General features: G+C 42.9%; 1 protein-coding gene across 1 annotated transcript in view; it reads left to right on the top strand.

The window, feature by feature from the left end:
• The first annotated feature begins 3,229 nt into the window (after nucleotides 1-3,229).
• Nucleotides 3,230-26,215, top strand: part of rhobtb4 (Rho related BTB domain containing 4) — a 40,143-nt gene continuing 17,157 nt past the window's right edge. The window contains exons 1-4 of the mRNA XM_079161351.1: nucleotides 3,230-3,364; nucleotides 4,050-4,190; nucleotides 25,544-25,745; nucleotides 26,030-26,133. Coding sequence (XP_079017477.1) covers nucleotides 25,554-25,745; nucleotides 26,030-26,133 — 296 coding nt within the window. The 5' untranslated portion in view covers nucleotides 3,230-3,364; nucleotides 4,050-4,190; nucleotides 25,544-25,553. The remainder of the gene's footprint in view (nucleotides 3,365-4,049; nucleotides 4,191-25,543; nucleotides 25,746-26,029; nucleotides 26,134-26,215) is intronic.

Genomic DNA, 26,215 nt, shown 5'->3' with positions numbered 1-26,215 from the left:
CTTTATCTGATCTCTGTCCGCACTGACAAAGTAACATTTGGCCCCTCAGTCAACACAATGAGTTACAAAAATCCCTGCTTTTTTGAGGTCCCTAAACATATGCACATATGTGGGGGGGTCATGACGGGTCAAACAGCACTTCAGAAAACAACCCTAAAATGCACATCACCAATCTAGGAGTGACTAGGGCAGGTAAGGAGGGTGTTGTAGAGTCTTGGGATAGGATTTTCTTTTCAAACTGCCAGTCGCTGGAAGATTAGATTGGGGACCTGTATTTAAATTATATTCTCAACTCTAGTGGACCACCACTTCCTGGCTCAGCAGAAACATCGGGTGAGAGATGGTTGTGTGTCTCTGACTCAAGAGTCATTACTATTTAATTTTAGTCATCTATCCTGTTTTGCTTTGGGACGCGTAATTAAAAAAGATTAACAAACAATTCAGTCTTCCACATGTCCTTGTCTTTTGTCAGAAATAATCCGATTTTTTATCAAACTAAATTTGATTTTGTATAGATATATAAATTACAAATATGGAGTTCAAGCTTCATATCAAAACAAATTGTCAAAGTGCAAATAAAACATCAAAGAACTGTTCTACTGACAAGATGGTCAAACATAATGAGTCACAAGTATTCTAAATAAGATTTTATTCATTTAAAATAAATAAGATAATGGAACAGATAATATATGTGGTATTTCATTGTATAAATAGAATCAAGTAACTAAACCTGAGCGTATCACTGTGGCTCATTCCAATTGGAGAATGTCATGGAATTATTGTTTGCGAATCGATAACTGCCACAAAGCCAAGTTGTGCTTCTGAGCATGCCTGCATATGATGCCAATTTACCTTCACACCACACTGCTCCGACTGTGGTACAGTTGGCAAGATGGCTGGAAACACCAAGTCAGTGCCTCCTTTGTGAGCGATTGTTCAAGCTCAATTGGCACTTCTGCAACACTGCTTTGTCTGTGAGATCAGGCAGAAGAATAGCAGAGGCTTTGAGGCAAAGACAGGCCTATTGTGGTCAGTCAGCGCCCAAAGTTAGATGTCATTGTGGTCATTCGATGGATGGTGCCAAAGGCCATTGTGTCTCCTAACGTGACACAGTAGATGTACAGAGTTGCTGAGTGAAATCGATCTGAGCGGGGACAAAGATCACCATTTTGTGTGTGTTTGAGTTTTGTATTGTTTGTTTACGTGCTACGTATGTGTATTTGTATGAGTGTGAGTCTGTGTTGAGTGCTGTGTGCTGTGTTTGTTTGTGGAAATTCAGCCGACGCAGGCCTTTCACACCCCTGGGATCAGCGGTTTGCCACATCAGAAGAGAGACTGAGAGAGGGGTGAACCGTGTGGACGTCCCCATTATGCCCCTATTGTGCCCATGCGGCTGCATCGATAGCGCTATTGCAGGGGCCACTGGCAGCAGAAAAGTGCTGTACAAGACACTTTGAGATAAAGGTTCAGTACACCTCTGTGTCACATGAAGAAGAGAGGGGACAAAGAGCCTAATGAGAGCAGTGAACAGACTGAAAACACACACACACAGTAGTTCATCCCAAAAAGGTATCCATGTCATGGCCACAGCATGATGTTCCACCACCTATCTATACTGGTGTGTGTGTGCCTCTGTGTGTTTGTGTGATGGCTTCTGTGCTTGCTGGCCACAGCCTGAGGATGGTTGCCTAGGACTTGCATGCAAGCTGAGATAGGAACAAGCCTGGGCAGGTCACTTCGTTCCCTTCACAGGACACTGGCTGTTTCAGATGCCTGCTGAGCAGGAGTCGTAGAGAATCTGTGAGAGACTGGGGGGCCTCTCACAGCCCCAGCCTGACAGCATACATGTCATGCCAGCCTGACATGTATGCTTTTGCCAAGTTCCAGACAGACTTGCATACACAGAGAGCAGCATTTTTTTGTTTTTTTTTGCTGATAAAGGATCCTAAAATACTTTTCTGATAGCTTAAATAAACAAGTTGACACTGAGGACTGAATCTCGTTTTTTTCTTATTTTATCATTTCGTACATTTCGCCTTGCTGTTCCTGCTTGTTTCTATAGTGGAAGTTTAATACTTTGTAATTTGTTTATATCTTCATAACTTAGTTCAGCAATACCTTGATCACCCAAGGGTCTCTCAGCTAGACACCAGCTGTCTGGCTATTGTCAGTATGTGACAACTGAAGAAGTACAGCTCTGGTTTACTGGGCATCTCCTATCGGTGTCAGAGGAGTTTGGCCACAAAAACGTTTGATAGCACACACACATGGCAGATGTTTGACGAGTGATTAATAGTTTCTACTGTATACTTCAGTGTCTGTACTGAACAATGGCTGTGGACAGCATCCTCCCTCTGTACAACACAATAGCATCTAACTAGTCTTGAACATCCACCCAAACGGTTTCAAAATGAATTGAGTGGGTAAGGATAAAAACAAAGGTGTTGAAATGTTGTTCAGCAACCTCTCACAAACAGACAGGTTCTGTAGGTGGACATAATGTCAGCTGTGTGACCGACTAAGCAGGGTGGATCCGCTAAAAGCTAGAGGTGGTGAGCACCAGCCCTTCTGAAGTGCTCTTGAGCAAGATCCCATACTTCTTCCAGTGACTTTTCACATTATATTAGCCTATGTTAATATTTGTATTGATAGCAAAGTGTATGAAGTGTTACACACTAATGACAAACAATGTTTTTTTTTTGTTGGGGGGGGGGGGGTTTAAAAAAACATTTAAGTGATTATCAAATGTTCCATCACTACTCAATGTATTGTTTCAGCTTCAATTGTCATCTGTGAAATGCACAGGTTTCCAAATAGATTGCAATTTACTAATTATGTTACATTACTGCATATAGCTTTATAGACTATGTAGAGAGCCTATAGGGGACAGCTGACACGTTTCTCACCAATTACACATACCTGCACAAGAATAAGGAATTCCATCTTTGTGAAAAATAACTATTGAATTTCTTAAGATGGTAAAAGTCATTAAGTGCTCTATATTTTGAAGTATGAGACGCACAAATTCGAGGCATGCGGCCATAGCCATTTCATATGTCCCTATTATATGATGCATATTTTACCTCACCGTGCGCACTGTCCGGTCTGGAGGTTGGCACGCTCTCTACTTTATGAATGGATGGGTGTGGCGCTGGTGACAAGCAATGAGGCTGTCGTCACTGCGCTGATAGGCGCTGGCGTGCTGTAGTGGTGAAGGCTGGTCTAGAGAGAAACATAACTGCTCTGCCGCCGCTTTGGAGAGACAACGGGAGAAGGGGAGGAGAGGAGAGTGAGAGAGACAGAGACAGAGACAACAGCGTCACCCCACTACCCAGCGAGGACTAAACTTCTGGCGAGAAATTAGGTGAGGTAGGGGTCTAGGACAAACAAAGAGATGGGTGCGGTAGAGGAAAAGGCAAGCGGACTTTTATTATAGGATGTTTTATTTGTATACATGGGAAGTGAACAAATCCAATCAGCAGAAATCATTAGGGGATTAGACAGATGCGATGAGGATGAAGTGCATGCGAGCTGTTTAAACAAATCGCGGATAAATCCCTCGTGCATTTGTGATGTAAAGTCAGAGTGGAATTATTACTTTAGAAAAAAAACGATAGACAAAAGAAAGTCGAAACGGGCTCCTTCCTCCATGTGCTCCCCTCCTTGTAGGTGTGACAGAAACAACAAAGGGACGTGGAACAAACTCGCATCAGGACCACAGGCAGGACAGCAACCCAGACAGATCGTTGAGGACAATAGGGGGGGGGGGGGGGGGGCTGCAAACAAGAGCATGTCTGCTGCTTTTTGCAATATGCAGCAGTCTTCACGTAATTACATTCCTCTTGGCGTCTCTCGGCTGCAAACGGCCGGGAGTGCTTTTCTTCTGGCAGGTCTTCACAAAACACGAGCGTTTAGAAACGAAGCCGATAATTTGAGAACGTTCAAGTCCAGGCTGAGACGGAGCAAAGTGTTAAAACGTGTGAGTTGTGATTCGGTGTTGTCATCCACAGGAATGCTCTGAAGTGATTGCATGTGTTTGTGCCTTGCAGTTGAATGGGGAGAGGCAAGAGACGAGCGCTGCCCAGAATTTAACTGAAAGGGAGCAGAGCAGCGGAGCGGTGTGAACTGAGAGTGGACGGCGAAGGGGGAGAAAGACCTGCAGCGATTCCAGAAGTGAATGTCTCTCAAAGGTAGGAGCTACGTGGTCTGTCACACACACACACACACACACACAGCCTGCTCTGTGTCTTAACTTGTCAACTGTGTATGCTCTCAACTAAACGGTCTGTACAGCGCAGACCACATGTGGATAGATACAAGGTTGCATAACGGTTGAGTTCGTTTGGGTTGCTGACTTTTGCTCTCGTGGACAGACCTCAGGTTGAACTTGCCTGACATTTAACTTCTGCTCCGGACTGTATTTGTTAAGCTGTTTGGGAGATGAGACCCGAAAAAAAGACACGGCAAGGCATCTATATATATTTGGTCATTTGTCTGATGTCTAAATTTGCAAAACCGTTATAAAACACAGCTCTCGTATATTTTATGTTTAAGCTAAAAACTTAACTTTATTCAATCAATTTGGGTGTGACACCTAAAAGTCAACCCCCACAAAACTACATTTATAAAAGCCATGGGGCTTCTACCCTAAAGGGTCAGTTTTATTTTGTGCTGAGTCAACAATTTCTTTTCTTTTTAGAGGATAAATATATTGAGATAAAAACGGCATACTCACAAAGAGATCATAACATAGATCATGCAATGTTACAATGAGGAATGATAGCAATACCATTTTAGTAAAAAGCAACACAGACTACTTTTTATGAAAAGGGAAATTATAATTCCAATGTTAATACAGCATGCAGTCAATATTATAGTAGTTCAATGCTGCCACAATCTAAATATCAGAGGCAGTCTTTGCTTTGCGAAAGTCTAGTTTGCTTAACTTGGTTAAATACAGAATCAGACATATCCTCCACCTGCAGCCTGGATGAGTGAGTCCAGCTTGAAGGCATAGCTGAGGTGTGGAGTCACTCAATGTCTACAGAGCCAAACAGTGGCTGCTGTAGCTATTGTATATGCTAAAGCACACAAAGGCCAGCGCTTGGAAGAAACATTGATATCCCTGTCAACAGCCCAAACAGCATCCAGTTACAGCTACACCAGCAATGCCCACAAGAGTCGAATATTTCCTATTTCTTTTATTCTTCCCTCTTCCTTTTTCCAACACTGTGTACACAGAACAGATGGTGGGTGTGGGGGGATGGTCTCAGAGTTGACATCAGTTCCTCCGCTCTGTCCCACTCCTCGATGTTTTTCTATCAGCTGTGGAATTTGAACCATTCTTCCTTTGGGTTGAGGCCCATCCCTCGTGTCTGCCCCTGCTCAGAGGAGTGGGTTGTTTCCAGAGGAGGCTGTGAGTGTGTGTGTGGGTAACTGAGGCTTTCCAGTAGAGTTGCACACTAAACATTCCTGGTTGCTGGATGGCCGTCTAGAGGGCCAAATCCACACAGCTGGGAGTCATATAAGAAGCCTTTGTGTGAGTTGAGCAGTATCGCACACACAAACATGCTGACACACAGAAATACACAGAGTCTGGTTTGAGCGCACACCTTCCCTCAACAGGATCCAGAATGATGGGGCTGTGAGATATGTGCATGGGAAGGCTAGTTTGCATTGTTTGTATGTGCATACATGTATGTATGCAAGGATTTAGAGTTGCAATTATTAAAAGGCTAAAGCAATCCCGATTGAAAGACACTCAAATGCACGCCCTTGCACGCTAACACAGGCATTCACACATCAAAAAGAAAAAAAAAAACTAAAACAGAGACTCACAGTCACTGTACAACAGTGTCTTCTTCTCTTACCAGCACCACATGATGTTTGTCCTCTTGAGTAAGTTTTGGAGAGAGTGAAAACATGGTGGTGGGGGTGGTTGGTGGGGAGAGAGAGAGAGAGAGAGAGAGAGAGAGAGAGAGAGAGAGAGTGGGAGAAAGAGAAAGAGAAAGAGAGAAGTAAGTGATTGTGCTGGTGATGGCAACTGTACAGTTTGTTTCTCTCTTATTGGCTGCCTCTTTGGTTGTTTTTTAAACAGGGTGTCAGTGAGCAAAGAATGTGTATGCAAGAGGAGGGAGCAGAGTGAGACAGCGACGGGAAAGTTAAGGAGCATAGGCCTTGTGTGCTGGGAGAAGAGAGGAGAGGTGAGGAGAGGAGAGAGAAGAGCTAGTTTGAAAATGAATTAGAGAACAATTGAGCTGCAGAGAGGAGAAAGAATGGAGGACAAGAAGTGCAGATCCTGAGGAAGAGGGACACAAAGGGGGGTTTGGCTGAGGGGAAACTAGAGCAGAGCATGCTGAGGGAGTGACAAAGAGAGAGAGAGACTGAGAAAGAGATCAAGTGAGAGAGTATGTCAGGCGCTAGACTGCGTATTACTATAAACATGTTAAATCTGAGGGAAAAAACACTGCGTCTTTTCCCACTTCCTCTTCTAAGTTTCAAAAATGAAAAAATGAAAAATAAACATCGTAAAGAAAAGAGCTCTGTTAGCTTCTCAGAGCAAATAAAAAACTGTTTCACATGTAGAACTCCTTTGAACATCTGTCTTAACTTCCTGTAATGTGGTAATCAAGTCACAAGCACTCTCTCTGTTTCTACTGTATGTGTGTGAATCGCTTCATCGGCCTCTGCGGCTGGTCTGAGTTACAGCGAGTAAACGAATGGCATCAATAGTTTGGTCCACTAAACACTGAAAACAATATTAATACAAAAGCAAACACATGTGCCTGCCACAGTTTTGTGTACATATATTCCTGATTTCATGTATGCAGGAAGTAAAGCACGTCTTTACAAGGCCAGACAGCTCATGTGTGAGGCAACGGGCTGTTTGTGTGTGGTGAGAGACTCGGATAGGAAGGTGTCGCGTTGCCAGCGAGGACAGGGCAGGGCAGGGTCGGACCAAGAGGGCGAGAGGAGATAAGAGAGCCACTTAATTTCAGGGACGGTGTCTTCATCCGGTCGTGGCCAGGCTGGGCCGAGGCCAGGGGGTTGTGTGTTGAGATCCAGGATGGCTGCACTGACAGGGAGGCTTTACAGAATATGGGGAAAGACTTCGGGGCTGAAGGTTTTTATGCAGCAACAACCGCTTCATATTTGTATGATCAGTGCATTCAGGTTGTAATCAATTAACAAAATCACACAATGTTGCTGCTGCATGTCAAAATAAATTTAAATTAAAACAATTTTAGTGGATTTTTTTCTTGTTGTGACTTTATGCCCTTCAGGTTCTGGGTCGTTTTCGGGAGACCGTCACCTGTAGGAAAACTCTCCCTGCTCACACGTTCGACATTGTGCAGCTTCAAAATAACTGATTACCACAGGCCTGAGATAAGACAAGGTCAGGGTCAGGTAGCATTCCAGTGGAAGAGGAAGCTGCTCTTTAACGAAAACGGCGAGTGGATTGATTGGGACTCGGAGGTCTTAGGCCAAAATTTGCCGAAGAGCACATACACACTTTTAATCATTAAGAGCATATACAAGTTGCTGCTGCTGTTTCCCTAACCCTAACCCCTTCACCCCCACACACAGAAAATTACATGTGAATATTTCCGTCTTCAGACCCGATGTCTGTTTCACCAAATCTATGTTGCTTACTGAGTTCATGTGGGTACTTGCATGTGTGCGCCTGCATGTGTGTTCAGAAAGAGACAGCATGTTATGCCACAGACACCAAGAGGCACAGCTTGGTTGCTTGGCTCTAGCTCCTCTCTATTTATGTTCATGTTTGTGTGTGTGTGTGTGTGTATGTGTGCGTGTACTTCTGTGTATCATGGTGGTGGTGATGTATCACTGCAACAAATATATCTTCATGTGCATCTGCGGTCCAGTGTGCATTTATATTTTGGTATGTTTGCATCTCTGAACGCAATCTGATCCCTGGGTGTCTCTTTCTTTCTCTCTCGTTTGTGTCGGAAAGCCGATCCCCTTGGGTGAGTTGGCTCCGAAGTCATATGACTGAGGATATGCCAACTAAATATTCAAGTGTGTGTTTGTGTGTGTGTGTTGAAATCACAGATTGCATTTCCCACCATAGGAGGTTATCTGAGGGCTTTATACAGGTTGTTGTATGTATATTGAGTGCTACGAGCTGGGTTGGACGGGTGCGGTTGTCCTTCCATGCCCAACAGGATTAAGGAGGCTGACCCACACACTGGCCACTTCCCATGTCTGTGTGGGATCAAACAGCCCCATATGTCTTGCTTCTGTGTTGTTCACACGCAGTGGTAATCTCTAGCGTCTCTCATTTTTAATGCCTGCAAGCCTTCTGTCTCTTTTTCTTCCTGTTTGTTTTCACATCTTGTCTGCCTGTCTGTCCACCTGCCTTACAGTAATAACTCACATCCCATTACATACACTAGTCAAAGCTGTGGCTTTCATTAATAGAGAATTAACAAACCCCAATTCAAACCCTCAGCAACATCAGTGATTGGCTGTGCTCGGGTGAGAGCGGGAGAGTTTGTTAACAGTTCCATTTTCTTGTTTGTCAGAGGGAGAGAAAGAGAGTTGCCACTGCATGCGTAATGTCACCTAGACGTTTGCCCTCATGTCATTTAAGCACTGCTTGCTGGTGTTACTGGGAAACTTGTAAATGTGATCCAGAACAATAGTTAAGTGTTTTCTTTGAATTTTCCGTGACCTTGGGTGTTGCTGTGTTTTGGCTCTTAATTGCTTTCATTGTACCCATAAATCTTCGTGCATTTTCCTCTTACACCGCTCCCTACTCTGCCTTCATCGCATGCGTCCAAAAACCTTCCAACACACCCAGACTCATACACACAGACACAATACGAAAAACACAATGACTCACACGCAGAACCACATGAACTCCCGAACCCACATTTGGAAACACAAATAGACATAAACACATTGACACATGCACATGCTCTCTGCCTGTCCGCATGTCTCTGTCTCCTCTCTAGTAAGAACTAAAGGCTTTTAACTCATCTGTGGTGCGAGAAACGCCCAAGGGTGCCATTCCTGCTTATCAGGGTCAGACCAGTTTAAATATTGGCCAAGGCACTCATGAAACCACAGGATTTTAATCTGTAATTGTGTTCTTGTTCGTGTGATTATACCTGTCCACGAGTAAAGGTGTTTCCTTTCAAATCTATACAAGGGTTTTTTTTCTTTGTGCTTGTAATCGCCCGCATGCCATTCGATCGAGGGCTGCCCATTTCTTTTGCAGTTTTGGAGGCTGATGCAACCTGACTAACACTCTCTGTCTCTCTCTCTGTCTCTCTCTGTCTCTCTCTCTCTCTCTCTCTCTCACACACACACACACCAGAATGGATGAATCAGATTTACTGACTGAGGGTAAGTTGCAGATGAGAGTTCTGTCATCATCCTAGTCAGTGTTTGTCTGACTCCCGTCTCTAAAAATCTGAAATCGACTCGCCATCATTTATGTGGTTTGGCGAGCCGGTTTCAGCTTGGATCTATTTTTAGTCATTGCATACTTTTCCTGAATTAAAACAAATTGAGAGGGAAAAGAATCATAAAACTTAAAAGTCAAGTTGTTGCTTTTTTTTTCGATAAATGAGAGAGTAGTATAAAGCATGATGATATGTAAATCATTATATATAAACTGAGTTATAGCTTGTATATAGATCTGTATAGATAGTCTATCACTTTGTAAAGTTTTTCTCTCTCTGTTTCTCACAAGAACACGTCACTCTCATTTCAACATAAATAGTTAATCAAAATCATCAATATCATTCCTATTTCATATCCTGTGCTTTTTAATACCGATGCATTTTTCAACAGAGGTCCTGTTATGAATAATTATTGACTTCCTGAGTGTTGTTATGCTGCTCCATAATAGCTGTTATGGTTTTTCCCCTCACCGCAATGATCAATAATACAGTAGGGACATACTGTTTATCTAAACTAAATGGTTAAAAGCCATGTAGAATTGTTTAGGACATTTTGAGTTAAGTAAATTACATTGTGCACATCCTAGTGTCTGATCTGAACATTTCTCTGGTCTGAAGTACCTCTGTTTACAAGTGGTTTGGATTAGCTCATAATCAACAGTTATGCACAAAGAGCTTCCACCCCAATGCCCCTTGCCCTTATTCATATGATTAAAGCCCCAGTGGCAGTGCTGCAGCTTTGCAATGAATGACATGTGGTCACAGAGTGAGGTGACTATTGTATGCCGGTTGTATCACCAAAGCGCAGCAGTGCGGAAACAACCGGACACCAGTATAGATTTTTCCATCACGCTATTTCAGGATGCAGACTGTGCATAGTGTATCAGCTGTGTGTCAGCATCTGTGTGCATACATGTGCCGTCTTGTTTAACGATATTCCCGCAGTTGGAGTTGCATGTCGACCTCCGTTTTGACAGATTCAAGCAGTGTGTAGGGTATTGCATTCCACTGCTGTCAGGTGAAAATCTTATCTCTATATTTGGTGATTTTTGTGGCCAGCTGAAGGATTACATAGCTCTTCTTAGCCAAAAAGCTTTGACCTCTGAGGGTTACGAAACCCACTCAAACTTTCTCAAAGCCCTGTTGGATGAAGTCAAAACTGCATTTCCATTGAGATAAATACGTTGCTGTTTAGCTCCGTCTGTGAGATGCAAGGTTTTCAACACACAACAGGTTTGTTTTTGTTTGTGCAAGTGCGATACAATATGAGGAACTCTAGCTACCAGAATGGATCAACAACATGCAGGGTATTTGAACTAAACTCAACAAAGGACCTTCCTGTTATGCCTCAGCTCTCTGTAATGTGGTTTATTTGTCTGTCTGTGATTTCTGCCTTTTACACTCCTGTTCTTTACCTCCCCTCCATTTCCTCCTCTCTATTTCTGTATCTGTGAGCAACAGTGTGTTTTAAATAGAGGCACACTGAGACTGTTTTTCTTAGCCTGATGCCAATATAGATGTTTAGGATTCGTTATGTTAAAAAAGGACAACGTATTGGTAGATATAACATTTTTACATTAACACTCACCCTTGACATTTGGTTAATATGGGGAAATGTATTGAGTTAGATCTTTTACAGTTAAATAAACTCACCAAACAGATATAACAGTTACATAATACAATTTAATTATCATATCTTGCAACAAACAGTATTCGGCTATACTGATATACTGTATCTTTGATATTAGCTGAAAGCAGCATGTAGCATTCAAGCTGTAGGTTTTACAGCTTAAAGAGCTGTGGTTCTCCACTGTTCTCTAATTTCTTCTTTATTTCTTATGGATTACTGGATACTTGTATCTCCTTAAGAGTCTAAAAGTTATTCAAATAAAGCTATGAAAATAAATCCCTCTTCTGGTTGCCGCTGGTGGACATATGCAACGTGATGAGAGGTCCCAGGTACTTTGCTTCATTTTAAGGGGTCACAAGCCAAAAAGGCTGGGAACCTATACAGTACTTTGCAGAGTGAGCTGGGTTGATGTACTGACTGTGTGCAGTGTAATCTCTGCTTCCATGTGCCAGACTGAAGTCCAGAGGTATTTGGCTTGGCTTCAGTTTGTGTTTGATCAGGCTGTTTCTGGAATACTGACTGACCTGTGCCGAGGCCAAATACATCTCTTTCCTCACAACGTTTGCCTTTTTCCTTTGCTCCTGCCCTTCCCCCTGGTTACTGTCACATTGGTAGGCACTTTGTACAATTTCATTCCATTCCATTCAAGAAATATATCAACGTTGCTGCCCATGTGTTTGAATGCATGACCAGATGATTGCAACTTAAACAACCAAAGAAGATTTTTCTTTTTCTCTCCTATGCTTCGGAGGACTGAAAGCTCCATTTGCTTCTTGTCCTGTTTGTTGTCTGATCTCAACCCCAGTCCAAAGTTTACTCTGATACATCCTCACCAGAGTGTGAGTGTCGGCTGAGCTGTCTGAGGTTCAGAGAGGTTACCAACATTCCCAACATCCCCACAGGTAGCAGCAAGGTGTCAAATTTACTTAGATTGCAAGTATTGTTGGAAAAACCTCCTGGCAGACGACAAATTACAGGACTTGGTTGTTTACCACCCATTGATCTGCCATTAAGGGGCTGGTCAATAATGCTCATAAATGTATCTAGAGCATGTTAGCCATCACAGTAACCCATCTGAAACAGAATGAAGGCAGATGTTGCCTGCTGGGTCAGTTGAGTCATACTTTCCCTTAACACTATCAGATACTAGCACAACAATCAGAAATCTGACATGTATCCTGTATTTGGCTTATTCTCTAATTCCTGCAAATACATGGCCAAAGTTATGTGGTGACTGTTACACAATGACTATTAACAGGGCATCCACAGTGGGGTTTAATGGTAAGTTGCTTTTTAGCTGCCTAACAGGTCATCAGTGAACACCAGGCTTTAGTCTCAGTACTTTCACTATCTTCAATAAAAGAGAACAGGGTTTCATTCTGGATGTTTCATACTGGCATTGAACTGTTGAAAAAGATATACTGTATATATTGAATACAGGAATCATATATTTAGGCAAATGCCACAATAGGCCATACTAAAGTAAACACCAAAAGAGTTGAATGCAAAAAAGAGGGACACATACATCATTTTATGTTAAGGTTTACATGTGGGGTTTCATCTTTTACATTTGTTAAACAGTATTTCTAAAAACTCATCCAATTACATTTACCTAGCTATCTCCATATCAACGAGCTCCAGGAACAGAATATCCCATTTAAGGCACTTTGCAGGTAGACCATGCTAAGCTCCACTCTTATCCCTGCTGATGGATTAACTAAAGGACATATTAAACAATTGCTAGGGAATATATCTGGTGGATTAAGTCAATTTCAAACTGACATTGAACCCATGTGCTATCTGGGGAGTAAGTGTTATAAATCGAATCAGACGTGGCATAGAGAAGATGTTCAGAGGATTACACTTGTTAAAGGCAGGATGTAGCAAAGAGGTTTGACATGGTTATGACCTTAGACAGTCAGATACCAGCAGGTACCAATCCTTCTCTATTCCTCAGAATTTAGTGCTGTGCTTTGTCTTTCTGTCAGTTGGTGTGTAGTCCAACAGCTCTAAGGAAAGTGTGGACGGATACTGAATAGATAACTAGGGGATGTACTACATTTGTTTACAGGTGCATTGTGAGTATTGCTATTTAATTCATAAACATTGGTATTTAAATGCACCACATGGGTAACATTGAACCAAACTGCATACTGATGGTAGAATCTCACATTTGTCATAGTTTTAGACCAGGGCCACTGGTCTGCCAACAAGATCACATCAGACTTTCTATAGTTGTAGTTCTATGGCTTCTCCTGCAGTCCATCTCCTTATGGCCTGCTGAAGTCTGTTCCCTTGCTAACCTAATTTGTGTCCTAGTCTTCCTAGCTTTACTCTCCTAGCATTAACTCGTGTCCTATTTCCACCTCCTTCCTGATCTCCATCCCCATTGCCACATCTGTCTCCGCCTCATTCCTCGACCTGATTCTCACACCTCACCTTGACGTCATTCCAAACCAGAACCTTGACCTAAGCACAGCTGATCTTTATCCCTAGCGTGCACGTCCCAAGTTAATTAAAGTGATCTTTCACTTTGGTGGATTTTTAGCTACACCAGTTTAGTGCCCCTTTATGTCAACCAGCCACTGCGATCGTTACAGAATCTGTGCATCATTATATTGATCTTCAAATCTTCACTCTCCATTTGCTTGCAATTCTGAGGAACCTATTTTAGTGTCAAATCCAAACATCTAATACACAAGATACAATATTAGCTCGGCTTAAACAGGACACTACTTCCCCCAACAAAAAGGCAACACTTCAGGTTTTAAAGTTATGCTTGGATTCAAATCTGCAAATTTTCCAGCAAAGTGAACTATCACTTTAAGAGTTTGGACCAGCGGCTGAAGAGAGCCTTAATAAGATTAGCCCTGCCACTTGACAGCCACAGCTTAAGAGGCACCTCTACTGACCCCTGTGCCTCCATCCAGCACAAAGTGTGGATTTGTATTTGCTTATGCGTGTGTAGATTACACAAATTGTGTTGGGGAGCCTGTTTATGCCTGCATGTTTGATTTACTGTTAAAAACCAAGAGTCAGTCAAGTCATGAATATTTTGTGTGTCTGTACATCCATTTGGGCATAGAAATACAAGCAAGACATGCCTGTACAACTTCAATCTTCAAAGACAGTATATCATGCCTGTGCTATGCCAAGTTTGTCTTTATCATGGAGGATTTATGCCACTCAAGAATTTAGAGCATCCACTCAACCCTTCAGCCTCTCAAAAAACCCTGTACATCTTGTTTATCACCAGGCACTCTCTTGTTTTAGCCCCTGGTTTAGGATGAAACAGGCTATAAATTACAGGCAAGCATTCTATACCAACAAGAACATAATTTGTCAAACAAAAGGCCCAAAGAGGCTTACAAGTCTTGTCTTGCCTAATTAGCACGCAGAGATGTTTTAACCATGGTGCTAGAGGCCATGCCAAGGAAACCACAGCCACAAAAAAGCTGAGTTAACATGACATGAGTATTGTATGCATTGATGGTGGCAGATGTGCTGTGGGTGGTTGTGTGTGCCAGATGCCACATGACTCTAAATGGAGTCTGAGGGGAGTTAGCAAGGGACAGTGAGGCACTCACTGTAAAAATGTAAGTTGGCATTAATATCATAATCAGAGGCCTGTTTATTCTCAGACAGAACCACCAACCCCACCATACTCTCTCAGCAGTGCTGCCTTCCTCCTTCACTCATCCCACCCTCCATCCTTTCCTTCTATTCCCAGCTCTATCCAGCCTTTGCCCCAGGACCTCAAGCCACTTTAAATTCCCGACATATTCCACTATCATGGCCCATCATCACCAGCACAGACTTGACCTGATCGTACATCGGTATTATAGTCAGTAAACGGGGTGAAATACCTCATGACAAGTGTGTCAACAGAAAGTGTTATAACTTTATCTTACTGTTTGGGATACAGGAGTTCTTGGGCATAGTTTAATAGCTCATAAATCTTCATCACAGACTTTTTCTTTGAATCTATGATTGGTTTTAAGGCCACAGGTCATTCAATATTACTTCTCCCTGTACAGGGAACACATGCTGCCCAGTTTGTGGAAAATGTAATTGCTTGATTTGGTCATTAGATAAAAAGAATTAAATACAGTTGTGAATTTTTAAATTCAAATTTGGTCAGTTGGTTGAGTTTGAAATTGGACAGTACAGTTTGGTGTCTGTGGTACTTAAAAAGAATGCAGAAATGAAGGCAATACCAACAAAACATGAGAGCTAATTAAAAATAATAATAATAAGATTTTCAAGATAGATTTGTTTTTACAAGGCATAGCATTTAAGAGTGAATACATTCATTAGCTCCTGGCTAATGCACTGAAACCTACTCTATTGTAGTGTTTTTTTCTTTTTCTCTTGTAAGCAATGGAGTGATATATCTTCATTAGGATATAATGAGGCAACAACAGCTGGTCATAAACATGGAGTTTTCCAATTGACTCTAGATAAGACAATCTGCTGATAACTTAGTAAGTAAACAATAACCAGCCTCTCTCTTGCACTCTGTCTGTCTGTCTCTTTCTCTACTTTCTCCCAGGCCTTATCTAGCGTTGAATGTTTTTCACTTTAACTCACACTGTGCTAACATGCCCACTACCCATCGCCAACACTCTGTTTCATGTCAGGGTGCCAGCTCAGCCAACACATCTCAGTCACCTCTCCATGTCAAAGCGTGTGTGTGTATGTTTGTGTGTGAGAGAGAGAGAAACAGAGAGATAGAGAGATTAAGAGTGATAGATAAAAAGGCGGTTCAGAGTCACAGATTGACATAGATGTATGTATGTTTCTGATTTGCACTGCTCTTCTACCTTGGATCATTTGAGAATGCCAGCTTTCCACAGGCTCACTTTACTTAAGCCTCCAGTCATTCATTCCATTCTCACGCCTCACCTTTGACCTCTGAATTTTCTTCCCAGAGAAACAAATTTAAATTCCTGTGTTGATGCATTTTTTCGTGTCGCTCTTCAAAACAGAATTGCGTCATCCTGCCAAGAAAGAAGCGAATGATCTCATACTGTAGATCTGCATACGTACATGTGGTATGTTGTGTTTTTTCGTGTGTGTGTCCACGCTGAAGGTAGAATGTAATCTTTGATACTGTTATCAGCTCCATGGTGCTGGAGGACTGTTTGGAAGACCCACTGCAGCTCTGACCTACTTGTGTCAGTGTATACGGGGCTGCATGTAGACTGTTTTCCATTGAGTGTGTGTTGAATGTGTGTGTCTTTATTAGTGCTTGGGACAGTGTGTGTTTGAAGAGAACTCTCTCTGGACTCGGGGAGTGTGAGAAGCTGGGTGTTTTGACAGCTTTAGAACTGTTCCAGTACAGTGCTGAGGCAGGGGGTGTGCAGGCCTGTTGGATATTTGGGCGAGCTGTAGGGGTGAGAATTGGGCCAGTGGAGGAGTGGACAGGAGGGGATGAGATGAGGGGAAGAATTTCATTCCAAAGTGCTCTACGACCATAAAAATCATACCTGCTATTCATTGTTTGATACTAAATAAATGTATGATGTCTCCTAAAATCAATCCATTTGAGCCCAAAGGTAACCATCATGTAAAGTAGAGAATATTACTGAAACACCAGTAATTCATACTTTGTATGAACAGGTGTCACATTTGAAAGATGGTGTATCGTTGATTGAAGGCCTAAATGTTTGATGAAAACTGAGCCGAAGGCATTTACAGAGGAAAGATGAAAGTATTGTTAAAGGTAAAAAGCGATATCCACAGGATACCAAATTGGGATTTACTGAACTTGAACAAAATGTTTTTTTCCTAAATAAACAAATTCAATCCTTCAATAAAACTTCAGGAACATTGGATGGCGTTGAATATACTGCAGACTAAACTGAGTATTTGTCTAAGCAGCAGGACAATCCTTGTTGAGGTAGTTATGCCAAAGAATGATCTCAGCTCATTCTCCCAACTTTAATCTCACCAAAGTGTAAAAGCAATGGGAGTGGACTTCCCACACAGTTAATAAAAGAGCGATAAAGCTCAAAAACAAAGCCACTCAGTCCTCTCTGTACTACTGTAGCTGAAAAGGCCAGACATAAGCTCAGCCTGTGCTGCTTGAGAGTTCTCTCACAAGTACACCTCTTCAACAAAGGGGCAGCCTCTCCACATTTCTGAGCCCGCTCAGTGCCAGTGCTGTTGAACCCCTGCTTTCTCCAGCAGCATTCCGGTCCATCTTTCATGCTGTTTCATTCTGGCCATGCCAGCCAGGTTCAGGGGCCAGAGTTTTCTCAGGCCTTCAAGACAGCACTGGACAAATAGATGTATAAAGGAGACATCTCCACTTGGTTGCACATTAACATCTTGTTCACGTAACTGTGGTGTTGTTGCTGGTGTTATTGCATGTTGTGTGCAAGAATATACATGAAAACACACAGAGTTTGTGGAGACAGACTAAGGAGAAAAATGGTCTTTGGCTCTAAGCATATAGTGTGGCAGCCACTGTTGATCTGCATAAGGATATGTCACACAGATGATGCTAGGTGCAGTGGCCTTGAGTGTCAACACTGACATAATGTAGCAAAGAGGGCAGCTTATACTGTTTTTGTTCCAGAGAGGTCAGTACCAAATTCTACCAGTAGATGTCTGTCTTCAGTCTTCCACAGTCATGAAAGGAAGTTGGTAAGATCAGACTGTCCTCGGGTCCCCACATGGCCAAACATTGCAAAATGTCCAAAATGAATTGTAAGATAAAATGCAATCTAATACAAAATCCATTTTCTCTTCTTATTCTGGAATTGCACGATGAAAGGCAGATGGACTCATGTGGGTTCATGTCTTTAAAACGTGCCTGGGCAAAGCCTTGAGTTGGATAATATCAAATTTACAAAGTGAGGTATTTTACATCCTGGCAACATTCACTACTCTGATATAGCTTAACATTCCAGAAGGTAATTACCAGACATTGAGATCTTGAAAAAAAAATGTGCAGGGCAAAGGGCTGGGTGTTTTCCACATCAATCCATGATCTGCCTTTTCTTTCTTGGCTCCTGTCTTTTGTAGCAATAAATAAGTGTTGCTATGTGGTACCTAGTTGCTATGAACACCCAGAATAACCATAGAAAAGAAACTCTCTCCATTGCCTATGAGTAATAACTAAACTATTGCATCATTTATCTGGATTTTAGTTTGGATAGGGAATGACTAATGTGTATGTGCAAGGATTAAAGGATAAATTAAGCTAACATCAGATGGATATTTATACTTTTGCATATTTCCTAATTTATTTTTCTATATTTGGTTACATTTTTGCCATGCTTTTTTTAAAAAAGTGCTTTATCCCTCGTGTTTGAGTAATAATGGGAGTCATAAGGAAAGAGTCTCGAAGCAGCACAGTGGTGGACGTGAATGTTCCACCACCAAAAAGCAGCATGCTTTCCGGCATGTATTAAGTTAACAGGATGGAAAGAGCACACTTTCGGGGCGGGGATACTATCATCATTACCGGATACGATTGACTCTTACATCCTAATCTCTTACGAGACCTTAAAGTGCTCCTCTTCAGCTCCAACATCCGACACATAAGGTCTGAAATACAAGTGTTCAGCCACTTCTGTTGTGTGATATTTATATTAAAGAAAGCTTTTAGACAGCTGTTCTCTAGTCCCGAGTAACACATCAAAGTACAAATTGAAAATGCAAGAGAAAATGTAAACGCCGGGGGTTGAAAGTAATTTTGAAATGAATGCACACCCCAAAGGTTTTATAATATAAAATGTCTTTACTATTAATGTCTGCTATGCTTTATAGTCCACCCCTAAATGTCACGGGCGTGCAGCTGAGGTATCTATTACAGTGGAGAGGCCAAATGTATATTTTTCTGACAGCACTTGAACGCAGCACGAAATGAGATGCTTGAATTGTGTAGTGACGCGCAGTCGTGGAGGCGTGCCTCAACTGAAATCAGCTGGGGGAAACAACAACAGAAAAGGAGGTGGTTCAGACCAGACACATCTTTAGGCCGGCTATGTTTACATTCCACCCTAAAAAGCGTCCGATTACAATCACAACAGCATTCCATCAGGTCTGCAACAGCGAGTCGATACTTATTGAGGACTGTGAGACGCTGGATTGAGAAGGCAGCGAAGGGGAAGTAAGAGGAGAGGATGTGACAGGGCAGCTGCCCTGCAGACAAATGTGCTCTTATACAAACAACGAGACCACCGCGGACACCTTTTCATTCTCCGCGCGTCTTTGTCCGGTTTGAGTGACCGGCTGAACCACCGGCAGAGTGGCATGTGGGTCAATTCCGGAACCGTCGGAAGGTAGGGACCCTTCCTACAGCAATACAGGGTCACATGCTCCCAATGCAATTCTTGTTGTGCACTAAGCAATCCGCACACTGCTTATAACCTTTACTCTAAAGATTAGTAATTCATCAGCTGTATTTAAATCAATGCTGACCTTATTGGAGACTACATAATGGATTTTTAATCTCTATAATGTCACTGTAATAGTCTCAAAGGCTCTTATATTTCACATGTATTACATTATTTTAGCAAGTTTTTTTTTTTTTTTTAATCCCACGCGTGCTGCTTCAGAGCATTTCGAATCAGTGTGGTAGTGCAGCGGATGGGCTTGGCACATTACGCAAGACTTATCAGCGCATCGTTCGGGATGTAGGATGAAATCCACCTGCCTTTTACAACACAGATGATAACAGACACCTTACCACCGCGCTGAATGTGTGTAACCTGCGTTGCGTTTCCGCTCACAGGGATGCCAATACAATGGAATCGGTTTGTTGAATCGGTTTTCCCCAAAAAATATGAATGAGCCAGGTGGTTATGAATGGTTGCGGAGGGAGGGAGGGAGCGCACGAGGTGCTTTTCATTGATGAGTGTAGTGATGCTACAGCACTGTATTTACTGGAATGGTGGATCAAAGCTGTGACAATACATCACGAACAAAATCTTGCTGTTTGATTTTGTAAGAATGCACATGCACTCGTGCACGCATGCACATGAATACACGCACACACAATGATGCTGATCCTGTGGCTATGACGTCAACGGAGGAATTGCGTGCAGGTGGCTGCGTGGCTGGTGAAGAAGCCTCTCCTTTTTACCTGGAAATTATATAATTTCCAGTCATCAGCAATTAATCATATCTGCAAAGTGTGGTTTGGTTTTGTCTTTTGGCCAATGTATCTTTCTCCTGAAAAGATGCTAAATATGACTTTCCATTCTGGTACAAATTACCAATTAGTTTTGGTTTTAGACTTTCTATTGGCCTACTTCTTCTGTTAATTTATCAATGATCGAGGCTGTCATTATGTGTAAGGTGAGATGGATCTGGGACAGAGCTGTTTATTGTCCTGGTTTGGCACTAAGCCCAACTTTTTGACTGTGTCAACAGCTGTGAGATAACACAGTGCAGCAGTGACAGACCCACATGGAAGAGTCAGCCAGCATTATATGGCTGCCTTGAATGTTCTGATCCCTGGAATAGGCTGTAGTGGACGATACCCAGGGGTAATAGACCTTGCAACTGCGTCTACGTTTTATGCTTTATGTGTGTGTCTTCCTGGATCTGAACCCAGTATGATATGATATGGACCGCTTTGGTGAGAAAAAAGTGTGTTTTTAACAATGTTCAGCTCTGCTAGTGGTATGTTTGTAATCTATATATTGTATAATAGTTTGCTAATTAGGGTCCAGGCTATTGAAAGGACCAGGCTTTCTAGCACATTTTTAAAGTATGTTATGTTTAAATCCCCTGTTACATTCCCAAAGGAGATTTATGGCCCGGAATGTGTCTGCCAGGCAAACTTTATCCACCTCCAGTCCGATAAAATTGCAATAGTGTTGCAGTAATTCCCAATTGATTTGACTACATTTCAGAGAAAAAACACAATGCACACTATCAGAACATAATATGTATATCTGGAAAAATGTATCATCATTGCATTTTGAAATATCAGTAAAAATGATGTTGGCAAGCATTAAACATCAAACCAGAGTATGAAATAGTGATTGAAATGATCTGTTTTGCACTTTGTATGCAAATTCTGCCTCTAAAGGAAACAATTTAGCAAGAATGTTTTGCTCTTAAAACTTGTACTCTCAAAATGAAGTCAAAGCAGTCACAAAGTAATTGAGAGGTCATCTGTTTATTTTTTATCAGAAATGTCTAGAAAAGAAAAACGGGTGAGAAAGTGAGAGAGGTGATAGAAGAAAAGTCATACTGGAAGATAATAAACAGCAAAAAATGTTCTGTATTGGATCAGATACTGGAAAGAATAAGGGTGTGAAATAGAAACACGATAAAGAGAAACAAGTTAAGACAGAGAGATGGAGAGAAAGAGAAGGTGTAAAATATGGACAAGGGAGGAGGAGGAGGAGGAGGAGGAGAAGGAAGATGGGAGGGATAAAGGAAATTAGGGCATCAAGAGGAGCCTTCCTGTGTTTACAAAGCATCATCGCAGCAGAGAGAAGAGAGGACGAAGTCTTTCTCATGCAGGCTCATGCTGCTCCCAAAGACCCTCTCATTCATTAGGATTGATGCGTACATATCGCCGTCTGCCACGGTGCGCACAGTAATACCAGTGCCATCTGCAGTGGGTGAGGCAAGTACATGCCGGCATGCTTGTGTGTGTGCATGTCTGTGCTAGTGTGTGTGAGTCTGAGGTCTTCTGCCAGCCATCAAGGGAGCCAAACAGAGGCTACAGACCAGGTTATGTAACCAGTCTGTGCCAGTTGCCCCTGTGGCAGTCACATTCTCAAACACCCACGTATGACACACACACACACACACACACACACACACACACACACACACACACACACACACACACACACACACACACACACACACCTGAAAAGCATACCCAAGTACGAATGAGTAGACATTTTCTTTCATGAGGGCATACTTTGACAAATACATTGTGAGATTAGTTTGCATACATGACCTCACAGCCATAATTTTATCCAGCAATTACACATGGACACTTTAAATATGCAGTCAAGCCTGTGATAGTGTAAACCCCATAGCTCTGTGCGAGTGCGCAAGTGTTGACCCATCTATAAAGTGGGTGGTTATTGGGGTCATTTTTTTTTTGCAGGGCTGGGTGGAGGGAGCGGAGAGGCAGGCAGCTTCAGTCAGGGTGGTGAACTCTAGCCCCAAGGAAGAAGACAAAAAAGAGGCAGATAGGGGGCTGTGGAGGGCTTTGGGATGAGCAGTGGCTGCCAGTGGATTGCTGAAAGTGTTGCATAACAGAGAGAGGGAGACAGAGGGGGAAGTAAACCGGGTGTGGGAGGGCTGTCTGTTTAATGCTGCTCCTTGATTGCTATCCAGAAAAGTGCGAGGTCATAGATAGACGGATAGATAGATGACCTCTAAATCAAGGGGCGGAGGGAGAGAGAAAAAAACGGGGAGGGGACAAGAAAGAGGGCGGAGGAGAGAGGTTACTAAAAGACAATGGGGGTAGTGAAGAATGGAATAACTGTGAGCTGGAGCGTTACATTTGGAGAATGAATGCAGAATAGGAAGGAGAGAGGAGGGAGCTTGTGAGCGGGTCAGAAGGTGAGGTTGAGTGGGCACAGCTGGGAACAAACCAGAGACATAGACAGACGGAAGGATAAATGAAAGGATTTAGACAGGAAGTGTGTAAAAAAACAAAACAATAAAGATGCCGGGAAATGTGCAATGAAGTAGAGCTTTAAGCCATCTCCTTATGAAACCCCCTCTGGCTTTAAAGCAAAGCCATACTGAGACGCACACTATCCAAATTATGCATGAGCTTCTTTGTCTGTCTGGTCCTCCTGCACCAAACACACGCGCACACACACTGACTCAATCCGGGACATTCCAGAGTAAAAACCAACCAGAAGGTCGGTGTTTGAGTGTTTTAGAGTGAGTGTTTGGGACCCTGTCGCAGCGTTCCTATCACCGTGGTCTTGCTTACACCCATTAATATGTCACTACAAGAGTCAGAAATACATTCACAAAAGAACTGGGACAGAATCTCGTTCTCTTTTTCAAGCACACATTTTATGTTTACATGCACCACTTCTTTGCCCATGCAGCCTCCTTTGTGGCCCTGCTGGGAAGATGACACTGGCTAGCAGATGAGGTCTAGACGTCTGCGTACAGTTCACTATAGGTCGTTGGCTGAAAATGAAACCTGAGCTATGCAGCTTCTCTTTCCGCTCCTCTGAGCTGCACTGCTCTGCTCTCACAGTCTCCGGCTTCAGCTCATCCCTCAGTCATGCAACTCAAAATAATTGTTGAAGTTGGTGAAAGCTCAATCACTTTAAATATAAACCTGAGAGCAGGTGCATATCTACAAAGTTCAGTGGTGTGCTAGTAAACAAGTGTGTTGACTGCCGCGTGACCAGACTCTCGCTCGGAGCCCGATGGAGGATGATATCTGGGAGCCGGGTACTCTTGATCCCCCTGGGAAACTGTCCACACCACCACCACCAACTCCGCCTCCCGGTTACATCACTGCTCGCATCATTCCATGCCTCATAGGCCGGCCTTAAGCTCATTACCACGTGCACACACATGCACTCATGCATGCTCACATGCCTATATGCCTACTGACTTACAGACTCCTTTGGGTCACTACATGATCTCATACTGTTCTCTGGTCTCTTTTCCTCTATCTGTCTTCCGCTCTTAAAGAACCACATATTTGACGGTAGAGATAAGCAGCAGCAGGAAAAGCTGTGCTACGTTCCCCTGAGCAGCCTCGGTTATTGCTGGTCTTGCCCTTTTGATCCCAGTGGCATAACTGACTGATTCTAATGCTGGGCTGACAGTCCCTCTCTTTCTCTCTAAGACTCTAATAATCCCGCCCCTGCCTTGTTTCTCTTGCAATCCCTTTTGCTTATCTACTGTTGCATTAGAAATGCTAGGAATTTACAATACTCTGCATCCTCTCATGTTGGGGATGTTACAGAACCCCTTGTGTAGTAGTTTTTTTCCTAATACAGCATGAAGAGAGAGGGCTGCTGCGATGGCTATTAGGCAGATAGCTGTTAGATAAGTGCAAACTTTTTTATTGCTTCTTCTATCTCACTCCTCTACCTGTAGTACGTCTCTCAGAAGGTGTCGCAGCCAGACAGGTGGCAGGGGAAAAACGGTATTTATAGCTCCGAAAGGCACAGTTCTATCTGTTCCATATGGACCATTCAGGAAACGGCCTCTCTGACGGACACTTTTCTTCAGCTCACAGAGACAAAGGTAGGCTCTCTGTGCTGTACTTTCTGGCTGACGTAATTGGGACTCCTTTTGACAGGAAAGATGCTTTTGTTGATGTTGACAGGGTAAATCGTTGTCTGATTTCTGGGGAAGAAATAAGCTCTATATTTTAGCCGTGGTATTATGAATAGGTTGGAGGTCTTTGGGGACATGGAGAGCAAGTGATGGCTGATTAACAGGGTACACATATGGCTCATATGTCCGATGAATAGATGCCATTTTTAGCTGTTGGTCTGAAGTGTTGCACTGGCATCCACGTCAAAGGATTAGCAAGGCCTTTATGAATGTTTCAGTTGCTCTATTTATGGGGTGGGTCTTTGATCTACTTGCAAGTACGGATGAACTGATTGTCTGATTTCAGTTCTAACTGGGTGTTTGGTTGCGTGTGTGTGTGTGTGTGTGTGTGTGTGGGCTGGTTATGCAATACAGCAGATTCTTCCAGAAATGTTTTAGAAAATGGGTATTAACATGTGTTTTGACATGTCAGAAATGTTTCTAAGCAGTTTATCGAAAGGAGATTTTGATAAGCTTTTCACAGGGATGTGTGGTTTTAAAAGAGGAAGTCAGTCGAGCTGTGACACATAACCACCTCTGGCTTGTGCTGCGGTTCAGTGCAGAGTTCACAGGTGGTCGAACTTGCAACAAACACTTTCTTTCTACTTTCCCTTCTTTGTACGCCTACATTAAATAGGTTTGAACCCAACAGATGACGCACAGCTCCCCCTGGGCTCCTGAATGACCTAAAAAGTTATTACGAATGCCTCTGAGAGTGATTTTATTGTATGTCTTTTGTGCTGCCAAGGTAGATGTTTCATCACTTTGCATTATGTTTTCTGTGAAGCATGCTATCAATGCATCAAAAGGGCAACGGATACAGGGAAAGACAGACAAGAAGAGAGAAGGACAGTGAGCTCATGGGAAGTCTCGCTGTCTTTCTCTCCCTCTCTCTGTGCTGTTACAGAAATAGCTCTGCGGTCCCTTCATTCCTCAGCCTGCGAACCATGTGTTCTATTGAGGAGTTTGGCAGAAGCGTCTGAACACTGGTCAGTACAGCTACGGGAGCCTTAACAAAGCCTCCCTAGCCTGAACTGGGCGAGAATTAGAAGCTATATTGTCCCTGGGGCCAGTTGCTTTCATTGTCCAAATGCAGTGTCAGTCTTCCTGGGATCAATGTGATTTTAATATCCCATGAATATTGAATTAACCTCTTTTCGTTCTCTCTCTCTCTCCTTTTGCCTTTCTCCAGGGCCCTCTCCATGGATATAGACACAGACTATGAGCGGCCCAATGTGGAAACCATTAAATGTGTGGTGGTAGGGGATAATGCAGTAGGCAAGACCAGGCTAATCTGTGCCCGGGCCTGCAATGCCACCCTCACACAGTATCAGCTGCTTGCCACCCACGTGCCAACCGTCTGGGCCATCGACCAGTACCGTGTATGCCAGGAGGTGGGCACACACATAAACACACAGCCAAACACAGTGTGGAAAGAGCCACATATAGGCACACTCTGGTACACCGTTGGACATGTTACTGAGGCTTATTCTGTTTATTGTTCATATGTATCACAGCTGAAAACCTCAATCTTCAGGCCTATGAAATACAACTTGATTCTAAAAATGTTGACCATGCAGATATTGTGCATTGTTTTTTTTTTCCTTCCTGAGTGATTGCATAATCCTTCAATACCACTAAAACACAAATGAAGTTAATATGTGCGACTGTTTTGCAGGTGTTAGAGAGATCTCGTGATGTAGTGGATGAGGTCAGTGTGTCCCTGAGGCTGTGGGACACGTTCGGGGATCATCACAAAGACAGACGATTTGCCTATGGCAGGTGAGCGGATACATACACAGTAACAGGCACACCTTGCAACACAATCCTTTTTCACAATTGGTGCATCCAAGACATTGCTCTG

The sequence above is a fragment of the Pholis gunnellus genome (genome assembly GCF_910591455.1).
Source record: "Pholis gunnellus genome assembly, chromosome: 6".
NCBI classification, from domain to species: Eukaryota; Metazoa; Chordata; class Actinopteri; order Perciformes; family Pholidae; genus Pholis; species Pholis gunnellus.
This window is presented reverse-complemented; position numbering and strand designations above follow the sequence as displayed.